This window comes from Filicampus tigris, chromosome 5 (assembly GCF_054856515.1).
Source record: "Filicampus tigris isolate MCC_2025a chromosome 5, RoL_Ftig_1.0, whole genome shotgun sequence".
NCBI lineage: Eukaryota > Metazoa > Chordata > Actinopteri > Syngnathiformes > Syngnathidae > Filicampus > Filicampus tigris.
Window position 1 is genome coordinate 2,154,221 of NC_141221.1, and position 21,868 is coordinate 2,176,088.

The 21,868-nt window shown below is 44.6% G+C and overlaps 1 protein-coding gene across 2 annotated transcripts in view; it reads left to right on the forward strand.

Annotated features, from left to right (window-relative positions):
- Positions 1-990: 990 nt before the first annotated feature.
- Positions 991-21,868, forward strand: part of adgra2 (adhesion G protein-coupled receptor A2) — a 42,987-nt gene continuing 22,109 nt past the window's right edge. Inside the window, exon 1 of one of the 2 annotated variants that reach the window (XM_086031785.1) lies at positions 991-1,312. In XM_086031785.1, the coding sequence (XP_085887911.1) occupies positions 1,068-1,312 (245 nt within the window). In that variant the 5' untranslated portion in view covers positions 991-1,067. Of the gene's footprint in view, positions 1,313-3,747; positions 3,874-21,868 lie in introns of those variants that run through there. The other variant, XM_086031786.1, reaches the window with a different exon arrangement.

Here is a 21,868-nt window from a genome sequence, read left to right on the forward strand (position 1 = left end):
CATAAATGACAATTTGGTCAATTTCACACCTTTTCAAAAATCTATAGCCTACTAATGTTCAGTCAACACGTCTGTGTGTTATTTATTTATATTGTTTAATTATTGCCTAATCTAAAGTGTTGAAAATGGCTTGCTCCTTTTATGGTTGCACAAACATTACTACTTTGGAGCTACTGTGTAAGGTTTCAACCCAACCACAGCGATATTATTGTGAAGAAAGTGTGTCTAAGTATATTTCAGAGTCTATACTATTTTACCAATGAAGTAAAAGTTGTCAGTACCTCTGCTATCTTCTACTTAGTATCCGCACTTTTCTACTTGAGCCTATTGCACAGATTGTGAATTGTATTTCTAAGAGTAGGGAAGCGCTAGGACCCGGGAGACCACTTCGCGGCGCACTAAGGGAGCGTGGCAAACGGGCAGGCAAGAACCGCTGGATTAGGATTTGACACTCGAGCCATCAACACCGGCTCACCGCCACTTCTCTACCTTCTCCTTCGCTGGAGTTGCGCAAGAGCAAAGGAAAAAAAAAAAAAAAAAGACTAAACGACGCGAAGCAAAGTTTGGGCAAAACTTTTCTCGTCCCCGGTTCACTCGTTCATACAGATGTCAGTGCCGAGTCGTGATTTTCAAAAACCGCTGGATTAAATTGGAGAAAGGACTGTACTCTCATCTGGACACTCAGAGAAGTCTACGCGAGTGATGGGAGACTTGCAGTAAGTAGAAAGCAGAAGTTGGATTTTCCATCGGATTTAAAATTTGAAAAAAAATAAAAAAGCGGAGCAAAAAAAAAACCAAACATTTGGAGCGAAAAGGACGAAGCGCCCCGCCATGACATAACAGAACGCTCATAACGGGACCAGTGTTGAATGTTTTAAAAACAGGACCGGCCGGTGCGTTTTAACAGCGAACTCTCCCCCCCCCCCACGTTTGTCATATTGGGATCGAGAATAACTTTCCACACAACCGACCACCCCCCCCCCCCCGCCCCCCACACACCCCTTTGGAGGCTTCATGCCGGAGATATGGGTTGACCTGAGGCTGAGCTGAGATCCAGGCCAAGGACAATGAGCGCGCCCGGCCTTGGCATCCCTGTGCTGCCGGGCGGTGTGGTACTGATGCTGCTGCTCGCGCTGGCCGCCCTCGGGCCGCGGCCAACGCGGGCGTGCCGCGGGCTGCTCGGCTGCAGCTGCACGGAGGAGCGCTCCAAGGCGCACGGAGCCCAACCCCTTGGGCGGAGGGTGAGCTGCGGCAAGGAGGAGCTGTCCGAACCCCCCGATGCCAGCCTGCTGCCCAACAGAACCGTCACTTTGTGAGTTCAACACTTACTTTATTGCTGTCACTTGTAGCACGGAGGCACTGCTTGCTTTAAGTGTTTGCAAATTCAACAATACGTGTTATACTGATTAGACATACAGAGGAGGGCGAAATTGGGTAGAGCATCGTTTTTTTATTTTTTTTTTTATTTGCATGCTTATTTATTTATTTTTTTTTATTGTACTTTATCTTTGACAATTCATTCTTGACATTCATTCACTCACTCACCGGCCAATACATCGTCTCATTATCAAATTTCTAGTCAAGAAACCTACAGTCAATAATCAAGAATTTAAAATGTAACAACTGAACGACTCCATTTGCACCCACGCGTACGGTGGTCTTCTTGGCTTATAGTTTAATTCAGTTGGGTTAAAAATAACACCATTTTGGGTCAAAAAATGGAGCAACCCACAAATCGGGTCAGCTTGACCCAACTTCTTGTATTGTTTTGTACAAAAAAAGCCCAATTTTTGGGATTGTTTCATACAAAACTACTCATTTTGGGGATTGTTTCCTGCAAAAACAACCCAGAAAGTTGGGTCAAATTGACCCAAGTAGTGGATCGCTCCTTTTTTGACCCAAAATTGTGTTATTTTTAACCCAAATGTTTTTAGAGTGTAGTATCCCATCAGTTCATTTAACGATTGATGAATTGACTAATGGCTGACAATGTCAGAGAGGTTTTAATTTAGCATCTTGTTGCTGTTTGCAGTGATACATAAATGCACTCATCCTTTGCACACCAAAGACTTTTTGGGAATTTGGAAGAGACTGTAGTGTATTATAAAACCCTCTCGGCATGACAAAACACAATACATTTGGGCATATGTTGCGTGTGATGGTGACCATATTTAATTATACCTTCTCTTGAGGTTATTGAAGTGGCGGCAAAGTTCGTTTCAGGCTATTTTGTCTTTTACTCAAGTGCTAAACGCGGTGGCATAAGGCTGTATTTCTACAACCACCATAATAACCCAGCTGTTAAATGACTTCCTCTTTGTCTACCTCAGCATTATTACCTTTGGCAAAGGCAAGTTTTTTTTTCCATACAATTATTATACAGACCGGATCTTATTCGATTTTGCAAGTATACCTCATATTCTGCACGAGGCCCATTCACAACTGTGACCTATTGAACCGAGTTTGTATCGAGGATTTGCTACAATTAGAATACATGACGACCCAAAGTGGGCATCTTGAACTACTTTGGCCTTAATTTGAGCCAACTGCATCATCATCATCATCACCATCACCACAGCTTCATGTGGCCCCACCTCTTCCGCACAAGCCTGTCACTTTAAACGGTCCTCCCCTTGCATGAGAATAAACACAAACACATTTCACTCTCTGACCGATTCCATTAAATACGGCTCCCAATTACTTGAGCTGAGGAAAGGAACATGTAGCCTGCGAAAGCGGCGTGACATCATGAGAATTGAACTCCAGTTTAGTTGGATTTGTTCATACAGGGATGCACTCATTTGTGTGGTCCATTTGGACGAAAGTTGAAAGAACGGCCGACTGCGCCAAAACATATAATTTTACGTGATGAATGGGCTCATAATCTATCGGTGACACATATTTGGGCGGTGTTGGTGTACACTCAACAGGAATTAGTTGTAATACTTTCTTCACAGCTGCTCTCAGACGCTTTGTTCCCACAGTGTGTGTAGAGTCGCTGCACTGTAAGAAAAGGCTCCACTGGAGTGAACACATGAGGTAAAGTAAGTGGATTTGTGCCCCGGGAGCGCTCAAGTCAGCTAGTGCTCCATTTATAGGGCCGTATGTTTCTGGCTTAATAAAGTCAGGATTATACATCTGGTAAACACATTGCTGCAAACAGGAGGGGAAAAAAAAATAGCAGTGGTTGAGGTGATTGAAGATAATTTCTGTGGCCACACCTACTCATTATGGTTGCCTTATTTTGGTACAAATTCTTAACATGCAGCTGTGGACAAAAAGCCCTTTATTAGACGATTAGATTGACGTCTCCTTTATGGACAATGGCATGTAAACGATGCAATGCTCTCATACACACTACTGACATGCTCTCATCTGTACGACTGAAATGCTCTCATACATTGTACAGATTTTCTTTTCCCCGCTCATACAGTGTATACAGGGAGTCCTCATTTTACGAACGAGTTGCCTTCTTACTCTGGCGATGTAACCTGAATTTCAACGTATGTCGGATATCAGCGTTAACGTCGAAATTTACATCAAAATGCTTGGTATAAAAAAAAACGAAAATAAAAAGCATAAGATGCTGTACTTAGCATTACTGCTGAGAAGTGGATCGAGAAGGAGGAGAGGCAAAAAAGGCAAAGATACTGCCGGCGCGCAGACAGACACTGATCGAGACACTCTGCGCGTGCTCATTGCTCAACCGCAAGGAATTCTGGTCTTTATAGTACAGAAAGCGCTTGTATGCGGAAGTGCATTGTTTGGCGCGAAACCCATCGCAAATACACAAGCAGAGGTCAACAACTCCGGAGACGCAGCACAAAAGCACACATTTGGAGCGAGGAGGGAACTGGCTGCTTCATTCATGTGGTGAGTGACATGAATATCAAGTGTTTTATTGACGGTTAAAAGTAACAGGCGGAAATGACGTTCATTTGAGTCACGACGCAGTGCGTCGCCGTATTATTCAAATGCCGGAGCACCTCTGTCCGCTCAATCATGTAAAAGGGTTATTCAGAATGTTTCAGAAATCGTAATTTGGACTTTAACCCGAATATTGACTGCATGTAAACGTAGTCACTCTGGTGCTGGGGACAAAATGGAGGAGGAGGAGGAGGAGGAGGAGGAGGAGGCACGGGCGTCGTAAAGTCCAAACGTCGTAATACGAGGACTGCCTGTACTACTGAAATGCTCTGAGACACAATCCTGAAATGCTTTCATACCCATTACAGAATCCTCTACATGCACACAACTTAAATGCTCTCATACACACCACCGAAACACTCTCATACACACTCCCAAATTTTTTCTGCCATGCGCTCACGAATGAAACGTGCTCATGGAAACTGATGAAATGTTCTCATACGCACTACAGATTTTTTTTTTTTTTTTTTTTTTTTAACTCATACACGACTGCAACACGGGCGTCACGGCGGTTGACTGGTTAGCACGTCCGCCTCACACTACAGAGGTGCAGGGTTCGGTCCCGGGATCCGGCCTTCCCGTGTGGAGTTTGCATGTTCTCCCCGTGCCTGCGTGGGTTTTCTCCGGGTACTCCCACAGTCCAGAAAATCATGCATCGCAGGTTAATTGAACAGTCTAAATCCTCCCTAGGTATGATTGTGAGTGAAAGAAAATCAGTAGAGTTTGATTGAAAAAAATCATTAGTATCGTGTATGAGAGGGTTTCAGTCGTGAAAATGAGGGAAAAATAATCCAGTAGTGTGTATGAGAGCATTTCAGTAAAGCATATAAATTTTTAAAAAATCAATAGTGTGTACGACATGATTTCAGTTAGTGTGTATGATTGTATTTCAGTAAAGTAGATGAGCAAATATCTCATTATTGTGTATGCAAGCATTTTGGTCGCGTATGAGTGAAAATAATCAGTAGTGCGCATGAGAGCATTTCAACAGGGTGCACTTTAGTTGTGCGCGCGACATTGGTTGCGTATGAGTGTATAGCGTGCGTATGAGAGGTAATCCCTGAAGGATGCCACTCACAGCCCCTCCTAGAAAGTGCTGCGCGTTCAGTGAGTTAGCGTGGTGGCCACGCTCCAGTGGGCTCTGGTGACAATTGCTCCAGATGTGGAATGCGAGATCCCGTGTCCATATTGATGTTATTCCCGACATTCCTGGATCCGCTCACAGTAATGCGGAGAGTATTCCAGGTGCGGCGGGCGAGCGCCGCATCAGGCCTCTCCCCTCCTATCCGAGCGAGCGCGGGGCCACGGCAGGTCCAGAGGCTTCCAGGGCCAGCTTCTACGTGTAACGCACAACAGCTGGCCCCCGTGAACATTCCAGCTGAGGCCCCTCACCCTCCTGGGAAATCCCAATGTGGATTTGTTTATTAAAACTATTTGCTCGCTGATTGTTTTCCTTGCCAGCCCAAAAGGAGCCACAATATTTTCACCTCCTCCTTTTGACTCGACGTCGCCTCCGCTACTTGAAATGCATGAACACCTTGCGAGACAGCCTCCCTTCTCCCTATAAACTCTTATCGCGGCTTTAGCGGGCGCGTTACACAAGTGACAGCCATGCGCTCCAGTCATCTGGCGCACTTTCCCTCTCTTTCTTTATCTCCAGCTCCCCGATTCTCTCCCTTTCCCACCCCTTTATCACAGGCTCATCCACACGCAGTAACTCTTAACCTAAATATTTAGGCGTCTTGGTAGGAAACTGCCATGTCCAAACTCCTTCCAGATGTGAGCCTGTGTAGGCTTGTGTTTAGGTCTAATTATGCACGGCTGCAGAGAGGAGCTGCTTCTCTGGGGGAGGAGGAGAGACGGGGGCAGATAAGCTGAGTGAAAAGTGCATTTCGTCAGGAAGGACAGACCGAGGACAAATGATGGACGGCGCACATGCAAGGAAGAAGTAGGGAAAGTGCAACATGAGGTAGAGAAAAGGAGAGAAAACAGAGGAGGAAGCAGAGAGGTTTGGCTGGTGGCTCAGACGGATGTGCCTCTGGGGAGTCCAAATCCCCGCACCCCCTGTCAAACGGCGAGAAAGAGGGCTCTTCAGTGCAGCATATATTTTCTCCGGGACTTTGTTATTATTAGCCTTAATGCGTGACGGAGGGGTGGAAAAAAAAAAAGAACTTGAAGATGGATGCGCAATGTATGCGTTCTGAAATGAAACACAGTTCATGAAACACAGTTCATTTCAGTCCTGAAAGTTAAACACCATCTCACCTTTTCTTCCTCTTTGTCCTTTCCAAGTAATGCTAAATTGCTAAATATACACACACACATATATATATATATATATATATATATGCACATATATATATATATATATATATATATATATATATATATGCACATATATATATATATATGCACATATATATGGTTGAATTAAAAAAATATCTATATATCTATATATATATAAATATATTATATTATATTATACTATATCAAATGGGTGTATGTTTCCGCTTAATTCATATTCCACAAACAGGATATTAATCAGAATACCGTTTAGACCAGTGGGGGTGCATAGAACATTTTAAATTGTAAACTTGACTTGGCCCTTTATGGCCCTCCTGAAAAAAAGCGATACTGTATACTGTTTGGAGAATAGATGTATCAAAAAGCCCTCGGTAAATCCTTCCTTGCCTGCGGCCGTAATCCCAATTTCCGTGCGATGGACTGGTGATCAGGAGAGGGCGTGGCGCGCTCCAGTCACCTTGTGCCTCAATGCCCGCCCGTGCTTGTCGTCCTTCTGTCATCATCGTTCCGACTGTTGGTGTCGGCCCGGTGGGTGTCAACCCAAATTAGAGGACACGCATGCTGTGAGGTCGACATGGTCGTCTTTGGCTGATGCCCCCCTCGTCCAGGGCAGCTGCAGTGCAAGGTTGCTCTTCAGCAGAAAACTGCCAATGTCGTTGGCTCGACCGTGCAATCCAAATATTGTTTGCAGTGAGATTCTTGCGATGATTTAGTTCAAAAACTAAGGCCCCACTTGTTGAGTATAACATCAGGATTATTTTTAAAACGTTTGAAAATGGCATGCCGTACACCCTGACAAAGTTTTATTTATTTATTTTTTTGTAATAGAGTCGAACGGTTAAAGCTGAACACAACAGCTCAGTCAATGCGGTTGTGGTGGTCTGATTTGTGAAGTTACTCCAAAAGACATAATGGAAATAACGCGTTCCTCAAGACGCCATTAGAAAACCCCGAATAACTCAAAACATAGTGTGTTGGCGCCACTTTCTCTGAAAGCGGTTGTATTTTTGTGTAAATCACTTATTTTTGTTCGTGGAATGAAAGTAAATTGCTTTGTTATTGTTGAGATGAATTAATGTAGAAGTTGTATTTTTGTTGTACTCTAGTTAAGTTCTGTTGTTGAATTCTTGACATTTTATGTGCTCATTTTATTTTAGTACGCCCCTCAATGGCCAGGTGTGGCTACTGCATTTAGAGGCGTGCGCTCCTTGGTGAGGTCAAGGGTTAAAAGCAAGATGGCCGCCTTAAGTCGGATTTGCGCGTGTGTGTGTGTGTGGACAAAGAGCTAAGCATGCAAGCAGGCCTCGGCCAGATAAGGTTTTTCGAGCTCAGCGTTATCTGAAAGCATTATTTGGACATTAGGAAACATTATTCGGAAGCAACCACAACTTGACTCCTGACCTCCTCGCCTGGACAAACAAATTGTGACTTAGTGCATTGAAGCCCTACAGAGACCTGTACATGCCCTTGAAATCATTGAAAAATGTCGCAAACATAGTGTTGAAGCAATTTTTTAGCCTTCTTGAAATTCATACAAGTAAAAGTTGTTAATGGTGCCGCTTTAAAAACCACAAAATGTGTGTTCAAGCCCACCTTTGATGACAAATGGAGAAGGAGGATTAGTTCAAGTACAAGTGAAGACTAAATGCAGCTGACTTTCTGACTTGCAGTACATTCTGTTCTTCTTTTGTTATTTTTGGACTAAATCTAAAGCTGTATTGTACGGCGCAGCAATGACAGAGGTGCCTGTACCATTTAGTGATCTGTGCCTTTTTTTTTTTGGTTCTGTCGCCAATCGCATTTTCTCCTCTTGGATTCAACATCATCTGTAGCCTCTCTGTTGCCGTTTGGAATAAATCTAAAATGCCATCCAACAAAGTGAGAGGCGAGGATTATTTCACGTGCAAGTGAATGTCTTCACAGAAAAGCTAAATGCATCTGACTTTGTGGTCTGCATTCTGGTCTTTTCCGCTATTTCCGGGTTGGACTACGTGTTGAAAAGGAAAAGCAAAACACACGTTGTACATGTGACTTTTTGTCTGAGTTTGGAAGACTGTATTGAATAACTTTAGATGTTGTTCTCGTACAATTTTGTATCATTTTTCTCCTCTTGGTGCCACGCATCCACGCCGCACCTGCGTGTTATTACTTTCATCTGTTGGCTTCCGTTCACTCAGAGCCAACTCGACTGACAGAATGTTCGATCGTCTACGTCTGTATCAATCGTGGCCCTCGGGCTCACGTTTCTTCTCACGGGCTCCGTTGTTGAGCCCGAGCTCGCGCTTGCAGATGGCGTCCGAGCGCGCGAGCGAGCGTCCAGACGGGAGTGCGCGCACGTCAACGAGATGTCCCGAGCAGTCGTCTTATCAGCGGGGAGGATCCCGATAGCGGGAGGGGCGGCGGGCCGAGGCATTCCTGCAGCACTGCAGTTTATTTATGCGGGGAGGGGGAGGGAAAGGTGTTGAGAGGAGGAGGAGGGGGGAGGGGGTGCTCCTCCCCACATGTGAGCTGGGACAGCGGTCAGCAATAAATCAAAAAAGCAAACAAAGGCCCGACATTGGATACTCTGAGCTTACGGCCCATTAGAGCACCTGCCAATGCTACACAGGGGTGGGATTTTATATATATATATATATATATATTTTGTAGGTCAAAGTAATGCGACCCCGCCCCCCTCCCTCACCCGGCACCATCGATGCGCACCTACTGTGCCGTGCCATATCTTGACCATGAATTCCCTCAACACTCGGCTATACATGTTGATTAAAACATTGTGATGTTTCCGAGCCTTGGCAAGAACACAAAGATGCGTTGTAGTCCTCTCGACTGGGCCGGGGTGTTGTTTTAGTTTTTCCTTTCGCTCCAGACTCTTCTTATCTTACTCCAAATATGCCTGACTTTGACGTTTCCTTGCCAGTGCTAACTTCCCTCTCCCTGTTTTTGACCACAGCGGCCCCCGAATTTCCCGTTCTGGCTCTGCAAGCACATGGATGCAGACGCAGGGACATAATGGGTGTCTATATTGGGAATGCCTGTGGCTATATTGTGTGTGCGTGTGTGCGCGCGCGCGCGCGCGTGTGTGCGTGCGTGAGATATGCATGACAATGGTGCATTCATCTGCCGTTACAATAACATATGTCTGCATGCTTCCTTTTTACAATTTGTTTAAACGCAATCCTGCTCATTCACATGAATAGCACGTCTAACAACTTGCCAGATATTAATAACAAGCAATTGCAGGTAAAACACAACTCTGTACATTTAATGCTTTCATTTGAGCAAAAGCATCTAACGAGTCTTTTGAAGGCACGGCGTATAAGGCTCCAACCTGGGGGGGGGGGGGGGGGAGAAACATGGCGAACGATACAAATGATTTATTTTTGGAAACTAACAAAGAGCTATTGTTGAGGAATTTAATGCGCGGTGAGATCACCACGTTTCTTTCAGCGAGTTCGGCTACATTTTGCACATTGAAAGCCGCGTGTGAGCCAACGGCCTCGTTAATTACAACAGCGGAGTTTCAAAGGGATTCAGGAAAAATAAATATCTCAACGAGGATCGTCCAATTTAAAGAAAATCGCCGGAAAAAGAAAACATACATTGTTTAAGCACCTGCTTAATCATAAATAGCTTCATTTCAGTTTTTGGAAAGATCTGATTGCATGCAAATCAACATGGCAATCTCCGATGTTTTTTCCGCTCTCTCATTTGTCATTTGCAAAGTTTTCCAATCCCACGGAAATGAACACCTCTCACCATTACTCTTTCAGCAGCATGGTGGTCATAAGTCAAGACGTTTGCATTGTACTGTATGGATGTTCCCATGCGTGCATTACTTTCTTATCACTTCGTCCCACTGACCAAAAACATGAGCATAATGTTAAAAGTGGTTAGAGCCCGACCGGCGCATACAAGTCTATACCCTTCGCGGCCGTGGAACTATTCCCCGTCCGGCGGAAGAAAAGTGGATGTAGTTCTGATGAATGGGAAATAAAAAAAATAAAAAAATCAAATCAACTTTTATTTGTTTAGCCCAAATCACAACAACAGTTATCACAATTAAGGAGAAAACAAAACGCGTTTTAAGGTGCAGTAGCCCTACGCTTTATTTTGACCGACTTGAGCATTGTAGTACTTTTTTGGCCCTCCCCCCCGAACAGCCCCCCCCCAGGTAAGGCTAATGCCCACCCACACCTGGCATCCTGGTAACACCACTGGATGTAACAGAGAGAATCCGGTCACTTTTTAAAATAAAATGTTTTTCAGCCTCGGATATTATAAATAAACCGGAAGTACTGTACTTTATTTTCTTTTTTCTTTTTCCTTTCATCTATACAGCCCGGTCCAAAGTGGCCTGCGGCCCGGCACCTCGTCAGCGGCCTGGTGGTTGGGGACCCCTGCTTTAAAGGACCATTATTTCATTTATATTGAAATACAATGAAAATAAATGGGGTTGGAATGGTGAATTTCCAGTTCCCCTTATGAAGGCATCGAAACGAATGACTCAATCAGTCAAAGTGATGAAGTTGCTGTGGAGTTTCAATTCTTTGATTTTGGGTCTTTGCTGTCTAGTTGTGCTAATCGCACACTCTCGAAACAATGCGAAGACAAATGCTTCATAGAGAAAGTGGGATAAATTGTTCCACTCTTTTGTACGTGCAACATTTCCCAGCAGGAGCCTTTGCTCAGGAGCAGAAAACAGAGGCTTGGTTATGAGAGCAAACAATGAGACAATGTGCCACCAGCCATCCACCGCATTCCACTCATTGATTCAAGACGCTAAACTCACCAAATTGCCTCATTAGAGGTGTAGAAAGCCTCAACACTGTGGCTAAGATGACTATTGCGTTCGTGCGAGCCAGCCATAAACATTTCCCGCTTTGGTCGGTCTCTTGACTTTTAAGCACTTTGCGCAATTTCGACTGTTGGGATTCACAGCAGCTATTTTGTTTTGGCCTCGCTGCTCGGCCATCTTTGGTCACTCCAACTCCTCACGCACGCACACATTGTCCGATATAACCGATGCCAAGTAAAAGGCCCATTGTGTATGCGCTGTGTGTTTTTGCATGTGCGGGTTCATCCATCAGCTTGCCCGAACACTCACAAACACACACACACACACACACACACTCATGTGGAAAGGGCGTGCACGGCCGCAGCTCTCAAAATAGCCGTTTGGTCCTCCCCACCTTAATTAGAGACGTTTCTAAAACCCTGATTTTAATTTTAGACCGGTAGCGTTTGGACCGCTCGCGCGCGCACACACTCGCACAGCCTCTCGGAGTTAAAATTGCACACTTTCCATATTTACACATTTGATAGGTCGCACATGAATCTAAATCTACAGACCACAAACCACACAGCCTCGCTGCCTATATCGCCCAGCGCAATGCCGCACGCTTTATAAGAAGTGGGGGCACGTATCGAATGCAGGCGCGCGCTCCCTATAGCGAGCCTCAAGGTTTACACGAGGAAAGTCAAGCGCGAGTAGAATGCAACAGAAAAAGGGAAATGAAATCAATGGAATGGGTCCTTGAGCAGACTAGGTGTGTAATCCCGCTAAACAACAAAGCAACGTATGGCACTACATTGATATTTTTAGGGCTGTCAAAAGATTAATCGCGATTAATCGGAAATACGGACTTTTACGTCGTTTTACTGAAAAAGTTAATTGATGGCTCGTTGGAGAAATCCAAAATAATTTGCACACTTTGCACAGCCAAATCCAAATACCATATTTGTTGTACTTCTTTGGTGTATCGTTGTATACTCTTGTATTTGACAGGAAAAGAATTGTATTCAAGGATCAAAGAAAGCTATCAGAACAGTCTTTGAATTCAAATCTACTTTTTTCCACATGAATTCCTAGATTTTACTCAAGTAAATAACGGTTCAAATTAGCTTTGTAAAAAATGTAGTTGAAAAATGCGATTAATCGCGATTAATCTTCTGACAGCACACGATTTTAATTTGTATATATTTCTATAACAGCTCCACCTCGGCTGGCTGAGTTGTTTTTGCTCGACTGTCTGCCTTTTAGTTTGCTTTTGAAGCTAGTCGTTTTTTTGTTTTGTTTTTTTTCCCCACTTCAGGATACGAGTCAATAATCTCTTCCACTCCTCAACGCGGTCACTCGGAGGACTGACTCACTGGATCACAGTCCACAAAGACAAAAAATGTTTTGCGTGCAATTACATGGACGCTCCTTCCCATGACGGGCCTTGTAGTCAGGCAGTGTTCTCTGGTGGTTGCGACAAGCCCGCCGATGGCTCGCAGACAATGAGGACATTCAAATCTTGACATGCATTTGCCGCTAAAGTGCTTGTTGTGCCCGCGGGCATTTAGTCTCTCTTTTGCATTGAGTACGGTGACTCTCAGAAGATGAGCTCGGGGTTGAAGAGGGCCACCGGGACCACGGGGCTCGGGTTGTATTTTTACAACAGAGGGTTAAGAAATTTGGACGAGCCGGGCACTGAATAGTGGAGTGCAATCTGGAGGCCTCTTCAAAAGTACTTATTGCAACAAAGACGACACAGTCGACTCCCAGTTCTGAGAGAGATCCCCAGCTCGCGCTCCCACTTAGTCCATTCTGCGAGAGTCCGTAAGAGGGATGAGGATTCAACTGACACAGTTTTTTGGAGGCCTGCAGACAATCATTGTAAACATCATCATCAAATGGGATGATCAAATTCCCATTTTATTTTGAGATTAGCATCACGTAAGGCATAGCCACTGGCAATAAAAGCAACAACATTTTGCTGGCTTGGCACAAAAACGCCAGTGTGATATTTTTATACATTTTTTTTTTTTCTACTCTTAACTCACACACAGTTTCCCAAAATGACAATTTACTAAGCCGAAACTATAATCACCAAAAAGCCACACAATGTCTGGCCAAACCTCAGACATCAGAGGCAAAATTAAACATGTTATCTTCCTTCTAAATTCAACAGCAGATTGCTTCTTGTCTTTGAGTCGCGTACAGATGAACATGAATAAACTGCAAGTGGGGGAAAAAAAAAAAGTCATCTTATCATCGCGCTATCGACGCTATGCATGAATCAAACGTTATGAAGACAGCATTACAGATGTAATATTCTTCGTGGAATGATCAGAGGTGGGCATTCCGACGGATCGGTCCGTCCGTCCGTCGCTGATGGACACCCGTTTTGCTGACATTAGACGATAGATGGGAAAAATAAAATATAAAAAAGACAGACTAAACACAGACCAATGTGGATTTTCGTCTGTCTGCGTATTCATCACTAACCTGATCAAGTCCGAACGGACCTCAAAGTCCATCATTGACGGACGTCCGTTTTGCTGACGAGAGAAACGAGACCCAGACGGCATTGTTCGTATATGCACAGCAGGGGGCGGTATGCACCAAAGAGAGAATCACGACTTAGACTAACTAATAAATTAGCTAAGAAGTAATAAAGTACTTTTGAATACAGGGACAGTTTTACAGAGACGTTCTTGTGAGTTACGTTTTGCATTTCTATTTTTTGGAAAGAGTCGGTTTGGGAGCAGAGCCGGGCATTTAACTAAAAATGGAGTGTCCGTTATTCGGTACCCTTCCCACGTGGGTAAACACGTCCATAGGTCAGTCCGCCTCTGATTTTAAACGGGCTTCTGTCAGCGATTCCAGCCGCAATTTTCGGATTTTGACTCATTGACAAAGACGGACGGGCGTCCAGGCTTCTGACAGATGACGGACTGGCACACTTTAGTAATGTGCCCACCTCTGTGTATGATGTCAGTGTACATCACCGTAGCTGCGGTCAGCAAGCATCAAACTTTTTTTTTTTTTACTGGCTTCTTCGTTACAAAAAGAACAACCTGAAAACAGTTTTAAACTATCTCTGCGTCATCACGTTCGCAAATAAAAACGTTAAAAGCTGCACATGACTCATCTTCACATGATGTCCTTATCGTTAAATGATGTTAAAAGTGTGTACATGTTTTGTCATGAACTTCTTTTTACACTTGTGTTTTACAATGGTAGAATTTTGTGGGGTAAGACGCTAAAATGTTGCCTTTACTTTTCTAAAGTCTTCACGGTGGTAATTTGGCCCAAGAATGAATTATTAATAATCAAGACGTGGACCGACGTCCTAAAATGAGTAGTGTTTGGCCTGAAAGGTTCGACTGTACTTCCAGTCAACTCTTACTCGGTAATAAATTCTGCAATGTTTAGCTCCAGCGAAATGTATTTCACTAACGATTTTTCTTATCCAACAAACACCGAGCGTTTGGATCCATCTTTGGTTTGGCAGCCCTGCATTGTTGCTCCACCATGTCTGTCCTCATTACTCTGAGCGCAAAGTGCGTGATGTATATCTATTTATAAAACCGAGTATCTTTTTCATCTGCGGTGCACTTGAAATAAGACGGGAGGAGAAGAAAAGCAGTAAAAACATGGACGGCGCTCCGTAGAAACCTTCCGAGCCATAACATAGACAAATCAAAGTAGTCACGCGATGCAGGCCTGAATGGCTTTCAGCAGACCTGAATCACCTCTTTGGAAACTAATTTACAAGCGCATAAGCACCGGTGGGAGTGGGACACAGGCGCTGTTGTGCATCATGGAGTCAGTCGTCTAATTAAAACAAGTTTCATTCAGCCACGAGACTCTCATGGAAAATCACTCTCATTATCCGGCTCCCATTGGTCTCCCAATTCAGGCTTCTTTTACGGCTCTTTCAAGGGTTTCGCTCTTTCACCTCACGTGTGGTCCTCCAGTGTAAAGACCAAATCTGGAGTTAAACGGTGTTTACATAGTGGCCCGCCGGCTTGTTTTGACACTCTTTATGAGACTAAAGCTGCGCCACTTTGTCTCTGCCGAAATAACTCTTAGGGCGCAGTGTTTAAGTGTCATTACCTTCATGCTTTAACCACCATATCTCATTTAGCGTATAAATTTCATCCATCCATTTTCTGAAGAGGCTCATTAGGGTTGAGATGGAACCCACCCCAGCTGATTTTGGGTGACAAGGAGGACTGCTTGCTAGCCAACTGCAGGGCAGCTCTGGGGGAAAAAAAAAAAAAAATCATTGAGTCTTCAATTAACCTAGCTTGTTTTTTTTTTTTTTTTTAATTTTGAAGCAGAGATTTGAACCTCGAACCTCTCAACTGTGAAGCAGACATCCAAACCGCTACAGCGTTTTGTGCTGCCCTCACAACCCAATTAGCATCCCAAATCCCCCACTAAAAACTTTCTTCTGAGCCCTTCGGCTGCAGAGCACCTTGGGACAAACTATCGTGCAGCATGTCAAAAATATTTAAGGGCCACACAGGCCAATTTGGAGTACACACTTAAACACTCACGCACCTCATTCACGTCCTGAAACAAATAGCAAGCCGTGATGGACCATTTCCTGTCGATGTATTGTATTCTAAATACTAAAAAGATGGATAACTCTTGTCACCGGACCTGTAGTGACAACAGGGAGGAGACCATCTTGCGTTTGGCTTTTCGACCTTCTGGTTGCGGTTTGGACGGGCCGCACTTCTGCACTTGGTTGTGATCTGGAGAGCTGCTGCTTGCTCGCTCGCTCGCTCGCTCGCTTGCTGCTGCTGCTGCTGTGCACCACACTTCGCAACTCCACCACACACATAATGACCCACAACCAAAAGCAGCTGTGGAGAAAAAAAAAAAAAAAAAAAAAAAAAAATGAAAGGCAGCTGCAGTGTACACTACTGACAGGTATACACATACACGGGGGTCATGCAGCATCGACCACATGTGCAAATGAACCGTGCAGCAGAATAACTCGGTCTCTTAGGACCTGGCTTTGAGAAACAGATTCAATGACGTGCAGAACATCCAAACCTTACATAAACAATATTTTGCAAAAGTCTTGCTGTTTTAGAAATGTAATATGGAGCATATATTGCTTAGCCCTATATGAGACGTCAGGCTGCAAAACACATGTCCAACTGTTGCCAACAACTGCTTGAAATGATTGAAGCGGCATATTTGTGTTTGTTAGCTAGCTGCCTACTTCCTGAGTAATGGTGGCTGATGATGGGCGGTACCGCAAAGATGTTGGGTTGGTGCGCATTGCATTGACTCAAACACATTGAGTTGTTCACCTTTGTTGTCCGCAATTTTCCCCCGATCCTTAGTCTGTCGACAAAGTTTAAGCTTGGACTTGTTGTTGTTCTTTCCGGTGCTCCTTTATGTTGCTACTGTAAAAAAAAAAAAAAACTACCTTAGAAACAACAATAGTAACTTCCTGTGCATAATGCAGTGTTTCTTACTGTATACTGTTCTTATGTAGAACATCTATCCATCCCTTTTCTAAACCGCTTATCCTGTTCAGCGTCTCGGAGTGCTACAGCCCATCCTAGATGACTTCATGCAAAAGGTGGATTGTACTCTTGATCGGTCGTCTGTCAATCACAGGACACATATGGAGATGGACTACAAAAATGTCATTGTTCCTGACAGACGTGAGGATTCCGTCTGATGGACAGAGCGCTCCTTCAGTCCGTCACCGACGGACGCCCGTTCTGTTGACCGTTGACGAATGACGGGACATTTTTTTAAAAATGATGGAATGAGGAATGAAGGAAGTCAATTTTCATCCCTCAAAAGTAGGGTTGGGCATTGTTTGAATTTGGGCGATTCCGATTCTGAACGATTCTCTATTTTGATTTCTTTGTTTTGTTTTTTTGGGGTCGGCTGGAGGGAATAAATATTTGTTTCATGAACTGTTCTACAGTTTATGAATCTGAAATTTCCAATGGTCGAGTCGCAGAAACTATGTAAGGGTCTAAGGATGAAGGGTTGAAATGTGTGACCAATGCTGTTCACCAGTTTAACCGCGACGTGTGAAGAACTGGCCTCGGTCCAGTGTTTTGATCTCACGGTGCATGATGTGTAAACGGATTAGAAGAGGTCATCGAATGAGTCTCTCGAGGCTGACGTGAAGCCTCGCTCGTCACATCGATGACACGGACCCAATTAGCACGCGGGGCCTCGATATTTAAGCGAATCAAAGATGCTACATACAGCACTGAGATGGTCTGGACTGAGTTAGAGCGTCTCTCTGCCATGTGTCGTATAGCTAATTCGATGAATGTACTCCGTCTGCTAATCCGTCACAAAGCCTCGGTTGACTCACCACCGGGCAGATCTTTTGAGGACATTTCTTCCATAGCTGTGTTTACCTTCTTCGGCCTTGTGTGTGTGTGTGTGTGTCAGCGGCCACCTGCTCGCACACACTGCTCCGATCCGTCTGCCCAATGGCCGTCCGGGAAGTGCTCTCTCTCCTAGGCCTGACCCTGGAAGTCGGCTTCTGAATAAACAGCTAATTGGCTGGGTTTCCTGTTTAGCCTAATGGGAACGCAGACTATTTCTGTCTGTTTACAGAGGTCGGCCGCTCTCTTTCTCAGAGTAGCTCTCCCTTTATTGTTTATAAGAGAACAATGTCCTCAGTCTAGCTAAACATCACACACATGCACAAGGGTGCAAAGTCTGGAAGTGCTCCAAAATTTGGGAAATCTACTACTTTTGTTGTCTGTGGAGGGTTTGGCATAACTCATTTTTGTGGTCTTCTTTGGTGGATTTCGCAGTCTTTGCTGGACTCGAATAAATGCAAGTTCCACATGTCCGCAACACGCGGTCATATACTGTACACCGGAACGTCCGAGATCGAGCCATAAATCCTGTCACTTTTGCCGTGTTGAATTACCGTACTAAGCAGCCAAGACTTTCTAATGGTGACGGCCATATGTTGACATTGCACGTGATAATGGAAAAATGATATTTTATTTGGTATGTGAATGTTCATTTTCATTTTTTTCAGGTTTAAAGCCAACATCTACAAATTATAAATGTCTCACACTTTGCAAACATAATTGTGCAAACATTTAATTTGAAGAATTATCTCTATTATAAATTGGTGTGAATCTGGCACCAGGATTTTTTTTCCTTCCCGGGGCTAAAGGAGGCCTTGACCGATACGTGGCTAAGAAAATATTTTCTAAATATATTTTTACATGATCAAATAAAATGCAGAAGCGGCTTAACTGGGGCTACACATATTTCCGATGGGCAATACCCGCCCCCCAGCCCTGGTGTAGCCCCGCGCGGGGTATAAATTACAACCTTATTCTTACAGTTTAAAGCATATTTTGTTGTAGATGATAGAATGCTACAAAAGGTAACATATGCGTATTGAGCCAAACATATGGTCAGTCCTCTGACTCATGTTTTTTTTTTTTTTTTTTTTTGGGGTTTCACAATCAACTGAGTCAAAGAAGAGTAATCCGTATTTGAACTGTCTGCATTGAATTAAATGGCGTGTTCCTTCGCCAGATGGGACTTTCTCCTTTTCTGTTTTGAATTATTCCGCCTGTTCCGGATGTCTATAGCTTTCATGTCGTGGCTGCTTTCTGTTATAGCAATGATACTGCGCCCAAACGCAAGTGAGAGACCTCATGTGTGGAGAGTCAGAGGTTCAGATTCGGTCTACAACTTGCATCATTCATCCGTGTTAAAATGTCATTCAGTCAACTTCTCGATGGCGCCGTGACGTTTTGTTGAACTCCGAGTCACCTTTCCGTTGTGTCATGCGAAGCGGTTGCACCTGTCCTGTGCGCTGTGGTGACTGAAGAAGAGTCGACAAAGTAATCCTACCAAAAGCTTTGATCCCGAAATGATTACGATTCAAGCGTTGCTTTAAAATCAAAGTATTACCGTTGATCGGATTGGCAACCTTCCAGTTAAAAAGTCTAACTGGTGGCTTGACTGAATGCATCATTGGAGTATCCACCATTAACGTCCGTCCGTCCGTCCAGTTTTTATACTATATTAGGGTCATTAGGGATACGGGTGTGCTGGAGCCTGTCCCATCTGACACACCCTGGACTGGTCACTAGCCTCTAGTTAACTAGTTTTAATTGACTAGGAAGGCAACTAAGTCACAAATTGCATACGTATGAAACGTTAACGTTTTATTTTTGCAAATGAAGTCTGTCTGAGAGGCACGTACTGTCTGGACTGATGCATATAGCAACACCTGTTCGCACTCAGTTTTTGCTCCCCCTCGTATAGGTTTTAAACACCGTTGCCAACCATAATAAAAGTTGTTCAATTTTGCTCGCCTTACAGCAGCATTGCTGCAAGTGGTTGGGAAGCAAGCAGCACCGCAGCTTGAATCAAACCTACATTCATTTTGCTATCACTCGTCATTTCTGCAACAACATTTGCTGTATGTCCTAGTCAAAGAAGATAATTGCTGGAAGACGTTGACAGGCAAAAGATATTTTGCTTACGTGTTGCCTTTCTTTTCTTCCTGAAAGAGTTTTTGAGGAAGGGCAGAAGTGAGCTTGGGCCGGTTTGTTCCAGTAAACCATAGCTGGAAGATTTAATCAGGTCATTAACTGACTTGGAAGGCGTCGAGCTGAAGGCAGTGTTTTTATTGATGTAGCAGGAAACAAGTGGGGTGGCGGGCGTGGGGGGGGGGGTTCACAGACTGTTCACAGCCAACCCCCCTTTAAAAGTGCACCCATGCCTCGACTGTCTCGATTAAGGCGCATTTAATGTCGCAAACACCCCATTAATCTTCAGGTGGTACGGGGGAAAATGTTGTGAAACCCGAAAGGTGTGTTAACGATGGCGCTAGGGTCGGCGTCCTGCGGCGAGACACCACCAGGCAGCGTACTGGGCTGTAAACCCCAAAAAACTGTCAACAAGCTCGTGCGCAGCTATGCAAACTAAATGATCACTCTGGCATGGTTAGGATTAGTTGACTTTTCATCCAACAGTACATCTCAAAAAGCGGAACAGCCATTTTGCGACTTGAACCGTGAACCGGATCAAATGTACGCACCATGTATCTCTTTTTTTTTTTTTTTCCTTTTGTCCGGACCGGAGTACTAAGTGTGAACGCAACATAAGTAAACATAAACAACACATTTAACTCAATAACGAGCATCATAATGTGTGCTTCATGAAGGATGACCATACCTTCAAAAAATCCATCCATCCATCCATTATCTGTACCGCTTCTCCTCACAAGGGTCGCGGGGCGTGCTGGAGCCTATCCCAGCTGTCTTTGGGCAGTAGGCGGGGGACACCCTGAACTGGTTGCCAGCCAATCGCAGGGCACACAGAGACAAACATCCGCACTCACAATCACACCTAGGGGCAATTTAGAGTATCCAATCAACTTACCATGCATGTTTTTGGAATGTGGGAGGAAACCGGAGTGCCCGGAGAAAACCCACGCAGGCACGGGGAGAACATGCAAACTCCACACAGGGTGGCCGGAGCCGGGATCGAACCCACGATCTCTGAACTGTGAGGCGGACGTGCTAACCAGTCGTCCACCGTGCCGCCTCAAAAAATCCTAATAATAAAATAAGGAGCACTACTTTTGTGTTTGTTTGTTTTGACCTGTAGTTTAGGCTAGTCAAGGCAGCTTTATTTACATAGCACATTTCACACACAAAGTGCTTCACATCAGAGCTGGGCATTCCGCCCATATGACGTACCGGCCCGTCCGTCCGCCTAAGACGGACTCCCATTTTGCAGGCGATAAACATTCGATGGGAAACTTGGAAAAAATAGTCAGCCTGAACATAGTCGGAAGCCCACTTTTTCCGTCCATCTAATCATCTATCGTCTATTTTCGCGGTGAGGCTTCCGTTTCCCGTTGGCCGCAGCCGAGGTCCTCGAAGGTCCAAAAAGGTCCTAACGGGTCCTAAAGGGAGACGTATTTAGTCCGGCCACGTTGAGTCTTTTGTTTCAAATATCGTGGGGGTGGAAGGAGCTCCTCTCATTCCCTTAAAGTTGCGGGAGAGATGCATGCACATTCTACATGGCAGAAGAAGAACTGACTCGTTGGGGTCAATGCATTAGATCGATGTGTGCAAAGTACGTTTATAAGTAACGGCAAGAAGATATCCACTTTTAGCTGGTCTAAAGAGCAGCCTACTTTCAGTCACCGGGTGTGCTGAGGCGTGTAAATGAATGAAAATGCCCTGGGTCGGCCGAAACGCCTCGCCTGGCGCAGCGTGGTCTGCCAAATTCCCAAACGCGATCAAATCGACTTGCGACGGGGCAAAAATGATCTTTTTCGCTGCTTAAGTCTTGTCTACCTTAATGAAGCCAAAGCAAACATCCTGTTTATATAGCCCGCCCACATTTCCTCCCTTCACCACGATAAGAGCATCATGCGAGTCACATCGCCTGCCACTTGGACTTCACTCTCACATTGTGACGAGTGAAGAGCCTTGTTGACTTAAAATGTCAATTTCCCATGATCCCTTGTCACTTATCTCAGTCTCACTTCCAGTGTGCCTGTGCAGTGATGAGACTATACCGTGTGCAGGCCAGCCAGGGAAAAGGCCTAATGAACGCGGCCCGTGTTGCCATGTGCGTGATGCGGACAGACTTGCTTTTCATGTACAAAATGCATGCGAAATGATGATCAAGATTCCCTTATAATCTTGACGTTCTTTTCGATCTTTAATCGGAGCCATCTTGTCTGCCGTCTGGCCAGGGTAGTGTCACGTGGGACTGTCGCAACAAGCGCACGGTGAGTTGCCTCTGGTCACTTGTCGCGTTGCGCGTCTGATGAAAGCCTCGACTTGCTCCTCTTTCACGAAAACAATTGTCAGC